Raw genomic sequence first — 15,422 nt, 5'->3', positions numbered from 1 at the left:
GCAGAGGTCACAAGCTCACAACGCCCACAGGCCCCACAGGTGGTGCCCCGGGAGATAACGGGGAGTGGCAAGGCCAGCGGCCAGTGGGCGAGGGGGCCACCACTGCCCAGCTCCCCCAGCTGACTCTGAGCACGCACAGAAGTGGGCTCAGCAGAACCCAGCCTCCTGATTTGAAAGACTAGGAAAGAGAATTCTTTCAAGATGCAAAATCTCATGCTTAAATACTGACCAGCAAATAATAAAAAATGTTTTTAGACCACGGAGCCAGCCCAACCAAAACACGCCTGGGTCTGTGACTGCTGTTCCAGGGGTGTCTCGGCACCGTCTGTTCTCAGGTGTGAGCCTGCCTTCGAGGTCGCCCAGGGGCCCCAGCCGTTCCCAGCCCAGGACCTGCCGGCTGAGAGGTGTTGGCTCCGTGGAGCACCCTGCGCCAGGCAGAGCGGAGCGCGGGCTACGCCAATCTGCTCGGGTGTAACCCAAGCTGCCGATTGTGATCTATAAAGCCCTGCATGGCTGGGGTTCTGGTTACCTCGGGGCGGCTCCTCTCCCCTTGGGCCGGAGTACGACCTCAGCTCTCCCACGCAATAGCTCACGTGAAGCACTCTGGCCCCAGATCTGGGAAGCCAGAGGCTGAGGAAGCATCACGCTTTGGCAGGTCGCCTCACGGGCCTGGCCACGGCAGAGGGGAGCGGGTGGCCTCCGGGGCGCTGTGGGGGGCCCCGATATTTAGGCTGTGCCCGAGGAGCACGGAACACATGCTTTGTGTGATGACTCAGGGCTTTCGGGGAGAACCTAGGAGATGCTCCCCGCTCTGCCTCAAGCCAAGACCGGGGTTTCTGCTCCGACGCTGCAGCCGGCCCCGCTTCTGTCCTCCCTGCGAGAAGCGTCAGATCAGGGCCAAGGCTCTTGGCAGAGACTGTTTCAGCTGAACAATGTAAAACTGAGCTGGAGTGGGTTGTGGCAGGCAAACCTCCTCAGGCTTTAGAACAACCAACAATGTGCTCTTGTCCCCCACGTCAGGGTGGGAGCAGGGAGAAATCCTCTGTGTTTTTCTCCTTCCCCATCCAAGTGGCTCCTGCCATCCCTTCTCCAGACAAGCCAGGCGGGTGGGCGGCTCGCTTCCCTGGCTCTGGGGAATACAAACAGGAGCACCATGGAAACCCCCAGAGCACGCACGACACCGCCACAGGAACAAAACTCTTCCAAGTCCAGAAACAAAATCCGGACCCGTTCCTGACGGCCGTGGAGGGCCCTGGTGAGGGACACCAGCCCGGAGCCTCACACACCGAGGACCTCGGGCCTCAGCCCCAAGACAGAAGGAGGAGGGAAGAAACGGAGTGTGAAGCCTGTTCCGATATCGCACATCCCAGCCCTGAGATGGCACTGTGGGCATGAAGACACCCAGGCCTCAAAACTAGAACGCCCCAGAATTCTGAGCAAGACCCGGCTGCTTTCCCGCTTGGGAAAAACAAGACACCAGGCAGGCCAAGGCCCAGGGTCAGAAGTAGTTCCATACACAAAAGGCAGCGAACCTCCGTTCTCCAGCCCCTGCTACAAAACGCCCCCAAAAGACAGTACTCGTATGTAAGTGCACTTACCAATGTTTGGATGTTTCAAAAGTCGGCATATCCGGGCCTCACGTTCTAGTTTCTGGTGATCTAAAAGCAGAGGAGAAAAACCAAAAGCCATCAACCACACTTTCTATTTGTGGCCCCCTGGCTATTCATACGCGTTCAATGCTTAGGCACCAACTATGCACTTTTACAATTTGCTGAATTCATGCAGCAAGTCACAGCAATCCCGGAGACAGGCACCATGACCACCTTCTCCAGGCGAGGAAATGGCTTAGGAAAGCACCGCCCGCTAGAGAGTGATGTGAATCCAGGTTTCCAACTAAGCTCTGGGACTCCTGCCACTACTGCAGGGCTTTCATCGGGCCGGGGTGTCCACAACCTCTTTCTTGTTAGAAATACTACTAATACCTAAGTTTTATTGAGCACCTACGATCTGACCAGGCACTGTGCTGGGAGCTGCATGTATTTCCTACTTTAGTCTTCAAAGCAACCCTAAAGCATAATGGTGCTGACAACAAAGGTGGTGACGATTTGAAAAAATTAAGAGGCAACGTTTATTGAGAGCTCACGTCTACACCAGGCAGATACAGCTATTTTATTTTTAATCTTCACCCAAGGATACGTTTTTATTGATTTTTTACAGAGAGAGGGGAAGAAGGGGAGAGAGAAAGAAACATCAATGTGAGAGAGAAACATTGATCGATGGCCTCCCACACGTGCCCCAACTGGGGATCGAACCTACAACTCAGGCATGTGCCCTGACCAAAAATCAAACCCGCAACCTTTCCATGCATGGGATGATGCTCCAACCAACTGAGCCACACTGGCCAGAGCTGGCAGATACATCTTTTTAAAAAAATATATATTTTTATTGATTTCAGAGAGGAAGGGAGAGCAAGAGATAGATCAATTGGCTGTCTTCTGCACACCCCCTATTGGGGATCAAGCCTGCAACCTGGGCATGTGCCCTGATCAGGAATCGAACCCGGGACCTCCTGGTCCATGGGATGACACTCAATCCACTGAGCCACACCAGCCAGGCTCTTTTGATTGATTGATTGATTGATTGATTTTCGAGAGAGATCGAGGAAAAGAGAAACATTTACCTGTTGTTATGCTTATCTATGCTTTCATTGGTTGCTTCTTGTCTGTACCCTGACTGGGGATCGAACCCTCAACCTTGGTGTATCAGGATGACACTCTAACCAACTGAGCTATCCAGCTAGGGCAAGGGGTAGGACCTTTCTGAGTGGTGCTTTCTGGGGAGTTCCTACCACAACAGGGGCTTAATAAGTGTTTATCAATAACATCAACTATAGTAGTAATAACTATTATTTACTAAGCATTTACTATACGCCAGGCAGAGGCATGGATTATCTCATTTTATCCTTACAAAAACCCTGTGAGGCAGGGGATCTGATTAGCTCCATGACACTACAAACGAGGAAACTGAAGCTTAAACAGTTAAAGTCACTGCCCAAGGTCACACGGGCAGTGGGTCTGAGCCCTCTTTCTCCATCTCGATGCTCTGACGACAGGATAAAGAAAAGTGAGGGCATCAAGTAAAAACTCCAGGCTTTGGGGAACACAGTCCAGGTCACCCCAATATCTCTTGGGCCAGCAGATGCCTTCACGTCACACCTGTCAAGCGACTGCTGCCTCCCTTGCCAGGGGCTTCTGCCCACCCACCTCTACTAAACAGCAAAGAGCCCCTGTGAGGCCTCCCGGACCCTCACAGCCCTCCTACTGGTGAGGTGCTACGGTGATGGAACTGAAGCCCAGAGAAGTTAAATAACTCGCCTGAGGTCCTATAGCCCATGAGACAATGTATTCTGAGATAAGGTAGGGTTTATGGACTAGAAGGAATCCATATTTATTGTTTCACCAACCACCCCCAGCTTTGTGCAAAATGTTCCCTCTAACGACAGCTCTGTTCCGTGGAAGAAGGAGGTAGGGACAGGCAGAGATTAGTTCCTGCTGCCCAGCTAATCCATCCCAGCTGCCCAAAGATCTGGGTCAGGCCTTCCTTCCCATCCTCGGGTTCGGCGTGAACACTGACCAGGCTGTAGCCAGGAGAACCCCAGGGAACCCCCTGCTCCCACATCGCCCGGATCCCTCCGTCCCGGGGACCCTCAGAAGGTGAGGTCGTCAAGGAAACAGCAATTAGCCCTGCCTGGTGCAGGGGGGCCTGCTTCTTCCAGATCTGGCTGGGAGAATGTCAGAGCTAACCCACCTTCCTCCTGGCCCCCTGGACCTGGGCTTGGAGGTCCCAAGCCAGCCAGCCCCAAAGCTACAGACCTACCAGCTCTCTTTCTGACCACTCACCTGACCACCCTCCACCCCCCAACCCCTGGGCTTGGTTGCCTGGGCAGGTGCAGAAGAGCATCTTACTATGCGGAGGTGGCAGCTGAGGGGAGGCCCGGAAGATTAATGTTTATCTCCTCCCTTAAGTCTCTTACTGGCTAATGGTTACAGTCCCACAACAGCAACAGCACTAAAAATAAGGGCGCTCTGGCTTGCTCATGACTCAGAGTGGGCAGAGCAGCGAGGCAGATTCATGCGCCCAGCTCCTCGAAGGAGCTGCCCAGGGTCCAGAGGGCCCCTCTTGGTCACTTAGTTCGACCCGAACGCCAAGGAGCCAGGCCCCCATTCTGGGGGAAGCCTGTGTCTTCTCTCAACCCTGGGCTGAGCCTGGGTCCTTGCTCTGATCCTTGGCCATGGAATCCCGCCACTAACTCATCAGGTTTGGAGTCCAACAGCCCCAGATCGAGTCCCAGCGGTGCCATGTCAGAGTTATTAACCCACCTGAGCCCCATTCATTCATTCAAAAAATATGCACCGAGGCCTGCTCTGTGACAGGCGCTGTTCTAGATGTTGGGGATACAGCCGTGAACAAAACAGACAAAAATCTGTGCCCTCATGGAGCTGATACTCGAGTGGGGCTGGGTCGGAGGGAGGGACAGACAATAAGAAGTGGATGGCATGGCCGACGTTGTGGCAAGTGCTATGTAGAAAAATAAAAGAGGGAAGGGGAGAGTGTAGAGGGCAGTCAGGGAAAGCCTCAGCAAGGAGGTGGCATTGGATTAGGACCAAAGGAGTAAGAGCACATTATTTTGTGCTAAAATGAAGGTGACGGCCCTGGCCGGTTTGGCTCAGTGGATAGAGCGTCGGCCTGCAGACTGGAAGGGTCCCGGTTTGATTCCGGTCAAGGGCACGTACCTTGGTTGCAGGCTCCATCCCGGCCCTGGAGGCAACCAATCGATGTGTCTCTCTCACATCGATACTTTTCTCTCTGTGTCTCTCCCCCTCCCTTCCACTCTCTAAAAAATCAATGGAAAAATATCCTCAGGTGAGGACTAAAAATAGTAATAACAACAACAACAAAAATAATAAAATGGAGGAGATGCCCGGCCAGTGTGGCTCAGTGGTTGAGCGTCGACCTCAACTTAAGAACCAAGAGATCGATATCACCGATAAGGGTTTAATCTGCAACATTTACAGGGAACTCATGAAACTCAACAATAGGAAGATAAACAATCCAATCAAAAAATGGGCAACGGACCTAGATAGACACTTTTCGAAAGAGGACATACAGAAGGCCGAAAGACATATGAAAACATGCTCAAAGTCACTAATTATACGAGAGATGCAAATCAAAACAACAATGCGGTATCATCTCACACCTGTCAGAATGGCCATCATCAACAAATCAACAAACAACAAGTGTTGGAGAGGATGTGGAGAAAAAGGAACACTTGTGCACTGCTGGTGGGAATGCAGACTGGTGCAGCCACTGTGGAGAACAGTATGGAGCTTCCTCAAAAAACTAAAAATGGAACTCCCATTTGACCCAGTGATCCCACTTCTAGGAATATATCCCAAGAAACCAGAAACACCAATCAGAAAGGATATATGCACCCCTATGTTCATAGCAGCACAATTCACCATAGCTAAGATTTGGAAACAGCCTAAGTGCCCATCAGCAGATGAGTGGATTAAAAAACTGTGGTACATCTACACAATGGAATACTACGCTGCGGTAAAAAAGAAGGAACTCTTGCCTTTTGCAACAGCATGGATGGAACTGGAGAGCATTATGCTAAGTGAAATAAGCCAGTCAGAGAAAGATAAATACCACATGATCTCACTCATTTGTGGAATATAGAGAACAACAGACTGATGAACAGGGACAGATCCAAAGACAGAGAAACAGCGATCAGACTATCAATCCCCAGAAGGAAAGTAGGGGAGGGTGGGGGTAAGGGGAAGAGATCAACCAAAGGACTTGTATGCATGCATATAAGCCAAACCAATGGACATGGACAACAGGGGGAAGAGAGCATGAGTGGGGGGGTGGGGGAGGGTGGGAGTTAATGGGGGGGATGAGGACACATTTGTAATACCTTAACCAATAAAGAATTAAAAAAAAAAAAAAGAACCAGGAGATCACGGTTCAATTCCCGGTCAAGGCACATGTCCAGGTTGCAGGCTCAATCCCCAGTGGAGGGTGTGTAGGAAGCAGCTGATCAATGATTCTCTCTCATCACTGATGTTTCTCTCTCTCTCTCTCCCTCTCCCTTCCTCTCTGAAATCAATAAAAATATATTACAAAAATAAAAATAAAATAAAACAGAGGTGAATTAAATGAGGTCACTGAGTAAGTGCTCGGCACGGTGCTGGGCACACACAGAGAGCCTCCTTCCCCAGGGCCCGGTGATAAGACAGGAAGGCCTCTCGGACAGGGCTTGGTGGCCACGGCTGGTACCAGAGACACTGAGAGAGTTACTCTCCCTCAGGCACCAGGCACACAGCACACCAACTGAGCCCTCTGACAGGCTCCCACAGCCGTCCTGGGGGAGGGGTGTTCCTCCACCCCTTGCTCGGTCCACAGCCTGCAGGCGAAGGTGAGCAACAGGGCCCTTCAGAGCGCAGAGCCCAGGCAGCAACGCCGCCTGCGGATCCCTCCTCTTCCGCAGCTCCAGCCTCGCTGGCTGTGGCGCCCTGCCATCCAGCTCTGCTCAATGAGCCGCGGTTTCTGCCTACCACACTCTCCCCTGCCTCCTCCCACCACGCGCAGCCGGCCAGCACCCCGGCCTCTCCAGCTCGTCTCCAGTCCCCTTTCCACACACTTTCTGTCCTGTAATCCCCTCCAGGGCTGGTCCACGTCTGGGGGAAAGCAGGGCTCCACCCCAGCAGCAGCAGGATTCAGGAACAAGTATGGTGGGAAGAGCATCCTTTCCCAAAGGCAAAGGCTGTCCCAGCTCAACACAGCATCCCCAACCTCAAAAGGGACGAGGCCCCTGAACTGTCCTGGTCCCCGGGGGTCGGTCCAGGCTGTGGCTCAACTACCCAAGGTGGTAACACACCAGCTGCTCTGGGCACAAAAGCAGCCTTCTTCCTTGAGACACACCTCCTTCCAGTGACCACTGACCTCGCTGCTCCTAGGGGACGGCCTCGACCTTCCCAGGCTGACCTTCCCGCCCACCTTTCCACCAGGCTGGTCCCCACCCCCTCCCCACGGCCCAGCCCCCCCTTCCTGTTTGACAACAGCCACTTCCCGCTTTTGCACAGGGCCACTTCCTGCCTGCCTGTGTGCTACTGCCATGGAGAGGCCCACCCCTGCCGGCCTTCAGCCCAGTTCCAACCACAGCCCTCTGCAAGGTTTTCCCCCCTCAAGAGCAGAGGTGGCAACAGGAGCAGAAAGCAGAAGCAGCTGTTATCGGGGACCGGCTTCAGGCCCCGCCCAGCAGCACACCTAGGGCGGAGGGTCCCTGCCGGCCTGGCCTCTCCTGCCTTCTGCCCGAGCACTTCAAGACTTGGTCCAGGCTCCACAGAGGCAGGCGCCCTTCACCAAAAGGGCAGCAAAGCGTGATCAGATGTGCCAACGAGGGCCGAAAAGAGAGAGCAGGCAGTGAGGAGACAGCCTGCAGCAAAAGGGAGTGCGGAGCCCGGGAACCATCTCTTCCCGAGGACCCCGGGAGAGAAGCCCACTCCACGTGCACGTTCCTTCCCCCACAGGACCGGGGGCCAGGGAGGGCTGGAGAAACAGTGGCCTGCCCGCTGATTTAGTGACATTTCTCTAAAACCACAAATGCCAGCACTAGTTTCAAATAAGACTCTGCTGCCACCGAAACACACAACCTCCTGTCCGTGGGAAAGGACCCAGAGCCCTTGCCCCGACTATGAGGACCCTCCTCAGTCCAATCTCGATGACACCCTTGACTTTTCCAAGGGTATCTCAAAGGGTTGTGCCTATGGCCCTCACAAGACCGGGAGCAGCTTTCTAAAAGCCCCGTCAATTCCAGATGCTCGTCAATTCCAGATGCTCGATTTGGGGATTGGCTCCCCTTCTTCCTAGCCCCCTAGATCTACTCTGAGAAGTAGAAACAAGGGCAGTGTAGGGATTTGGTGTCATAACCCCCACTCTCCAGCTACTTATAAACGGCCCCTGGCCTTGGGCACTGACCGGAGGGAATCCCACACCACAATCCCACTGACCGCACCCTGACACTGCCACGCCACGCCCCTTCCTCTTTGGATCTCACTATAAAGGTGCAAAGTCTCCCATTAAAAGCGAAGTCCGGCCACCATGTAAGAGCAGGGGGCATGGCTTCTATTTCCTTCACACCCACACACCCGGGAACTGGCTGAGGGCTGTGACTACAAGAGGCCAGGCCTGGCATGTGCCATGTGAGCACCACGTGAACACCAGGCTCTGTCCTCTAAGCTGGCGCTGTCCTCCCTTCTCTGCAGTCCGAACTGGAGCAGTTTTAAGCAGCGACACAAAGACCTGAGCCCCAAGTTGCCTTAACTCAGGAGGCACAGGAAAGAGGTGCCAAGAAGTGTCCCGCAGCAAAAGTCTCCCAAACCAGCTGGGGCGGAGAAAATCCCCCGGGGTCACCAGCAAGCCCCAAGAAGGCAAGGTTCTGCCTCTGGACACTCTGGACACGCTCAAGGGCCAGAACAGGGTCAGCCGCCGAGTTCTCCATGCCCCCAGCAGGGCTCTGGGTGCCGGCAGCCTTTGCCCACTGTTTTGGTGACATTTCCTTCATGGTAACCAGCCCCAAGTAAAACATCCCAGGAAGCAGCCCCTAAAAATAGCTCCTCCCAGGGCAGCAGCAAGCAGGGGGGGGAGGGGAAAGGGAGGAGAAAAGAGGGGAGCAGATGGGAAGCTGCTGGGGCCCAGGAAGTAGAGACGGTGCTGGGGGGAGTGGCTGGGACTCCCCCCACCATCGAGGGGTCTGTACCCAGACACGTGGGTACAACCAAGAGCAAGGCCTCAGCCAGCAGAGAGGAGAGATTTGCTCCACTGGGCTCAGAGCTCTGGGCCTCGCTGGAGAGGTGTGGAAGTGACCTATCAGGATTCACCACAGAACAAAACGCCCAGAAACTGTGTTTTAAAGGGAGGAGCCCCGGGTAAGTGGAGACCACATCACCCGAGTATGCTGGGGTCCGAACACTGGCAAAACCACTGGCGTACCTAACGGCTCACGGCAAACAACACTTCGGTGCCTCGGTTTCCCCACTGGCCCAGGGAGGGGCAGATCTGTCTGTCTATGGGAAGACGATGAAGGCCCTCCGCTGAGAGGCACTCAAGAGGTGCAAAGTGCCCGTCTCCTCCTGTCACCACGCTTCTGGCACCCACGGGATCAGGCCCTGCCGGCCAGCCAGGGCTGCCCAGAGAGCAGCAAATAGAGAGATGGGGGCAGAGCCCATCACACCCACTCCTCCCCTTGCCCGTCTCCAGCCTCAGCAGAGAACGGGGTCAGCCGCTCGCTTCTAGGGTTTCAGCACAGCCTCGAAGTTGGGCACAGCTTCTGACGAGGGACCAGAACAAGCAGCTGGAAGAAAGCAGGGGCCTCGCCTACGGGACGGGACCCCCTTCCAACTTCCAGCCCCACCCCATGATGCCAGCGCCCAAAGTCACTCTGGGAAGGTGGATGGGAGGGCAGGTGGCAGGCCAGTGCTGCGTGAGCTAAGTCACACAGCTCACAGCATGACGGTACGAAACTGGCCGGGCAGAAGCCTTGGCACAGAGAAGGGACCTCCAGGCTGCTTCTTAATCCACTTGGGAGGAAGAGTTAGGGGAGCTCAGTCACTTATATACAGGATGTCCATTTCTCTGTCAAAAAAAAAAAAAATGGCCTGTTTTCTCCTTTTCTCCTTAGGAGGAAAGCATGGTTTTGCGTACAACCTCCTTAAATGCTTCCGCCAGTTCCCGAGCCCCGGCATTCCAGTGCTGCCTAGATTTCTCTTCCTTCTCCCCCGCCCACTGCTGCTTCACCCTCCCCTCACTTCACCCAGATCCTTAACAGGAAAGTCTCACTTGGAGATACCACAGGGGACACAAATGTCATGGGGGCTACTCAGGCCAACACTAAGGGGGTGGGGACTCTCAGCTGGCACCACCCGGGGGGATCCTATTTCAGTCCCCAGGGCCAGCTGGACCCAGAAAGGGACAGCCTTTGCCCTTCTGGTGGCCAACATACCACAACCCCAGGCACAGCTTGCCACAGCCTTGAACACGGACCGACACCCCAAGCTGGGAGCTCAGAAGGAGGCCCCAAATCACAGAGCGGCCCTCGTGCACAGATGGCCACAGGCCGGCAGAGACGCCACCTGGAGAAGGCTGGGCTACCATGTGTCTGGTAAATCGCAGAAAGCATGGCAAGAGCAATTGTCACTGCTGTCGCTGATTTCAGATGGCATTTCTCAGAGCACGGCTCAGGGGCCGCCTGCATGTGGATTCTAGAACCCCACCCCGGACGCCCAGAAGCAGAACCCCCGTGGCCGGAGCCAGGCACGTGTGTCCTCACCAGTGCTCAAGGTGGTCCTTATAGACTCTAAATCTGGAAACCACTGCTCTGAGACGTTCCCACACTGCCCTAGACGGCTGCTCATGACAGGGAATCCTAAGCTATCCTGTCTTCCTACCTCTCCGACCTGCATTATGTCCCAAGCACAGGTCTTTGCTCTCATCCGTCCTCTCCCAACAGCTCCGTCAGGCCTACAGGCTGGCTCCATGGAGCAAAAAGGGGGAACCCGAGCCAATACCAGGGTATAAGGGTTCCAACAACTTGGCTATGAGGTTCCAGAGCCAAAGCCAAAAGGCAACCATGATGGGCCATGTAGTCCTTTTATAATCGATTCATTCAGCACACAGATGCCCTGTATGTCTCGGGCACTTGGCAAGGCCCTGCCCACACAGTAGTAAAGAAACAGATATGGTCCCTCCCGTTACCTCCCAGGTCGCTGGGAAGAGGAAAGCTTTTGGTTTTCATTTAGCTTCAATAGAAATTACTTCCCATAGGATATACAGACTAAAGAGAAACATTTGTTAATCCTCGTCGGAGGATATTAGAGTGGAAGGAAAGAAGGGAGGGGGAGAGAGAGAGAGAGAAACATCGATGTGACAGAGACGCATCGACTGGTTGCCTCCCGTATGCACCCTAACAAGGGCCAGGGATCGAGCCTGCAACTGAGGTACGTGCCCTTGACTAGAATTGAACCTGGGACCCTTCAGTCCATGGGCCGACATTCTATCCACTGAGACAGACTATACACATACATACATACATACATACATACATATAGTAAGTGCTGTACCAGATTTCAAATATTTGCTCCTGGTAGCTTCTCATAGTAAGGCCAAGTATCCATCATAGTAAAAGCAATTGGAATGAAGATAAATGGTCCAAATACAGAGGTTTCTTAGATGCTAATTGTTCCAAGAATAAATCCTAAACTATGTAGAAGAAAGGAAGGACCATTTGCCCTTCAACTGTAGCAATATGGGGCAATGTTTTGGATGTAAGCAAGGGAGCAGGATATAAAATGTTATGCACCACGAGGTGAAAATCTATATGCATATGAATAAAGATAAGGGAATATGAAGATTTAAAAATAAAAAAAGACATAAGGGCTCAGGCTCCTGGGGGTGGGGGGTGCTCTTAAATCTTAAAATAACGACTTATCATTGCCATCACCTGGCCCACTAGCTCCTGCATCCAAGCCTATTTTAAATGCCTCCTTCAGCCCAGCAGAGAGCTCAGCTTGGAACCATGGGTTCCCTTAAGAGCCCCAACTCCACACCGATCGCTGTCCCAAAGCAAACGGAGTGACGTTATGTGACTTTCAGAGACTTCACGTAGCCAGGGCCACAAGGACAGTATACAATGTACAGCCACAGGAACTCCCTACCTTGCAACCCAGCCACCAACCTGGGCCTGAGGCCACAATGACAAGAAACAACAGGGCAAAAGAAGGATTCCATCCGGATCCACCCGCCAGAAGACCAGGTGATCTCTCCCCGTGCCTCCTGGGCCACCTCATCATGAATGCCAAGGAGAAGCAGCTCGATACCCGCTTGCTTTCCTTTCGGTTTGCAGCACAGAGAATCGCAGACAAGAAAGAGAACAGGCAGGGAGACTCTGCAAACACCGCCACCCCCTTCAGACCCTGACAGTGACCCTGGTGGACCCACCACATTCCCAAACACAGAAATCCAACACCTGCGGAGCCCTAGACAGACAGACAGCGACGAATGAAACCCAAACCCAGCTACTGCACCTTTATAAAATATACAGCGTAAACTGAGAGGCTGCGGGAAGCCGCGGCCTTCACTCCCTAACCCCATGGGCACCAGCCTGGTGGGCCCCCTGGCCCAACCCTCTCCAGGAGCTCACATCCCTGACGCCCACACCTACAGCACAGCCCCTGGCTTGCTCCCTCCATCTCCAAGACAACACCCTCCCACTCTCCCACCTCCAGACAGTACTGGCACTTACATATTCCTGACCCTCTTGCTGGCATCTGTGCCGATCAGCCAGGAGTAGGCCTCTGTCCCAAAGTCAACCTGGCACACAAGCCATACAACAGAGCCCCAGACTTGGCATAACCATCTCAAGAGAGGGGGAGTTGCTGTCTGAAGCATATGATCTTACACAAGAATTTCCTTCTTGAGGGGAAAAAAAAATAAAAAATCAAAGAGAAATCAAACCTCACCCAGTTTGGGCAGGGAGAGAATGATTATCAGTTGGGAAAGACAGGGCAAGGTTGAGAGGAGGTGAGGATGGGCAAGAGACATGATTACACAGGTCAGAGAAGTTCAGGTGGGTAGGGAGGGACTAGAAAATGACAGCCCAAGGCAGGCAGCTCTACAAAGTCACCTCACCAGCTATGCCCACACCCCAGAGTTGGGCGCCCCGTCATCTCTCCATCCCTCACCCCTGGGTCAGAGGACACTGGTGAGATGAGGAAAAGCAAAGCATGACATGATTAACTGGAGACACCAGACTACACCAGGGCTATGCCGTGTGGACACGGGAAGGTACGCACTCTCAGGCTGTCATCTCTGCCCGCACCCTGCATCCCTGGCCAGAGGATGTCTGCCAAGGAGCACAGCCCACCGTGCTGTACCCTCCCCTCCCTGCACCCCAGGGAAGGAGTGCATCTGACTGCCCACATATCTCTATGGTAACCATTGCCTCCAATTCAAGGTACCCAGAGAGAAAGAAAACAAACAAATAAGTCAACTTTATAGCCAACGTAGAGGAGCAGCAAGAGATGGGGGCTGGGAGAAAGCGAGAAGAGCTCTGCCTGTGGGGATGGAGAGGGGCCCTCCCAGCCAGGAGGTAGACACCCTGCTAACTAGGTCCCAGGACAACTGTCAACATGACAGAAGCCCACTGCCCTCTCTCTGGAATTCTATAGTTTCTCCAATGCTTGGGGACATCTCTTACATCTCTTACCCTAGAGATGTCTGGGTCATTACTAGCGATAGACTAGTCTTCCCCTGTCTACCCCCAGGCATCTGTCCTGGCTCCTAATGTATTTAAGGCATCCTACTGCCCAGCCCTAAATTCCCTGCTCTGAATCTCATAAAATGTGTCCCCCTGCTGCACCCGGCAGCCCTTGATGACCCAACCCATCCACATACCTCTGTACTCACCAGACCTGTTCACAGAGCACTTCACACACAGCTGGGTCTATACCTATCAGATGAGGTGAGTTTGGCAAGCACCCAAGACAAGGTTCAGGGAGTGTAGGTGCGAGGTGTGAAAGCCAGGGCCTGACCCTCCTGGCTTCAGGTGCGGTCAGGTGCTCAGGAGGATCTCACAAGTCAGGCTCTAAGGCCTGGCCCCTCCTCACCCTCAGACCCGGAGGCGATGCGGCTCCCACCCAGACCAGGCCATTGAGAATTCCAGACCATGAGGCATCACTCTCCACCCAGGACAGACTGCATCTGCTGCTGCACCACCAACTTTGTAATTTGATCAAAAAAGCAATCAAGTTCATCTGGCAGGATTTGTTCCCAGAAGCCCTCGCCAGTAGCTGCCTCCTCTGATGTTTACAGATTCCCTTCCCTTGGGAGTCTGTTCTGCCGCCTGGTGGGCAGGGGGAGGCTGATCTGTCAGAGCTGTTCACTTGCTGCATTTCCATCCTAAGTCACCACGGGGGCACAGGGCCTGGGACAGACCTGGAGTGGCTACCATTGCCCCAAACACACACACTCCACATGCCCCCAATTGAGAGCTCGCCGTTCCATGCCGCCCGACATTCCCAATGTCCCCCCTCTCTTTAAAACCAAGCTCCTTGAGCCTTCAGGGACTGCAGCTACCTACATCTCTTACACCCGCTTCATTCTTCCATCTGAGCACTTCAGGTTTCCCGTGCAACTCCTTCCCGGGCTTCGACGTCCGCCCACCCTGAAATCCCAACTCTTCTCCAAGTGCTGAAATGCACAACCCCAACTCCTAGAGCATCTTCGGAAGAAGCCATAACCCCTGGAGACACCCCAGGGAGAGGCCCAGCTGGGCAACACTCACCCCGGGCAGACAACTTCTTGGTATTGATGATTTTTGCTGCATACTCCTGCGTGGAGGTTTTCTTCACACACCTGCGGACCACAGAGAAAGCACCCCTGGAGGGAGAAGGGGGAAAGAGCTGGGACACGGAGCACAGTAGAGTCACACAGACATGCTTCAGGTCTGAGGACAGGGACGCGCCCATCCACCCTTCGTCAAAACCACATACACACACCAGCCCAGTGACCATCACTATCCAACATGGGTCAGGAGATGTGGCCACTGCATGACACTGAACAGAGGTGCGGGGGACCACCCCACTCCCACCGCCTCGTCCAGTCACTGGGCCCAGCCCCAGCCCCAGCCTCAGGCTGCACATCAGGAGCTGGTGGGCATGCTTCACACACACACCTGCTGCATCACAAGACAGCCCTGCAGTCGGGCCAAGAGAACCAGGGCAGGGAACAGAGACCCTGCCCTGCTCTCAGCAGGAAGAGGTGCAGGCAGGGGAAGGAGAGATTAGAAAGAGGGTAAAACCCCCTGAGAGAGAAATCTCCCTCCACCATCGGGAAAGGTGCAAAAGTGAGGCTCAGATCTCCCCCCACCGCCTGCAGCCCACTGCACCCCGGCTCCACTGCCGGGCGGGAAGAGGGGATGCAGTTGTGGGTCTCATCCATAGCCCTCCTGCCCCTTCCCCGTGATATCTGCCTCGAGTCTTCCCCTCCCCAAAGGGAGCGCGCACTCTCCAGCTCTGGAAACGTCTAGGGGGGCGGGCAGGGCGGGGGCTGCAGTGGCCGGCTCGGCGCTGCGGGTGGGGGTGGGGGGGCCGGGGCTGCTGCAGCGGCCAGCTCAGTGCGGAGGGGAGGGGGATGCGGCGGCGGCGCGCGCGGCTCCCGGGACCACTGCAGGGATGGGGGGAGGGGACGGGGGGACTGCAGCACCGCCCCGCAGCGGGGCCGGGATCCTGGAAGCGGCACCGGCGGGGGGCGGGGCCGGCCCCCAACGTCCCCCCACCCTCGGCGCCGCAGCGGGGCTGGAGCTG

General features: G+C 54.6%; 1 protein-coding gene across 5 annotated transcripts in view; it reads right to left on the bottom strand.

The window, feature by feature from the left end:
* The window catches only part of CAMK2G (calcium/calmodulin dependent protein kinase II gamma), a 57,850-nt gene extending 43,150 nt beyond the window's left edge, over positions 1–14,700 (bottom strand). For 2 of the 5 annotated variants that reach the window (XM_023755082.1, XM_023755083.1), the window contains exons 1-2: positions 14,402–14,695; positions 1,599–1,658 (exon numbers count right to left, since the gene is read on the bottom strand). In XM_023755082.1, the coding sequence (XP_023610850.1) occupies positions 1,599–1,658; positions 14,402–14,630 (289 nt within the window). In that variant the 5' untranslated portion in view covers positions 14,631–14,695. Of the gene's footprint in view, positions 1–1,598; positions 1,659–14,401 lie in introns of all 5 variants that reach the window. The other 3 variants (XM_023755084.1, XM_023755085.1, XM_006090292.2) reach the window with 2 other exon arrangements.
* Positions 14,701–15,422: the final 722 nt, after the last annotated feature.

This window comes from Myotis lucifugus, unplaced genomic scaffold (assembly GCF_000147115.1).
Source record: "Myotis lucifugus unplaced genomic scaffold, Myoluc2.0 scaffold_69, whole genome shotgun sequence".
NCBI classification, from domain to species: domain Eukaryota; kingdom Metazoa; phylum Chordata; class Mammalia; order Chiroptera; family Vespertilionidae; genus Myotis; species Myotis lucifugus.
The sequence above is the reverse complement of the archived record's forward strand: the minus strand, read 5'-3'. Positions and strand labels throughout refer to the sequence as shown.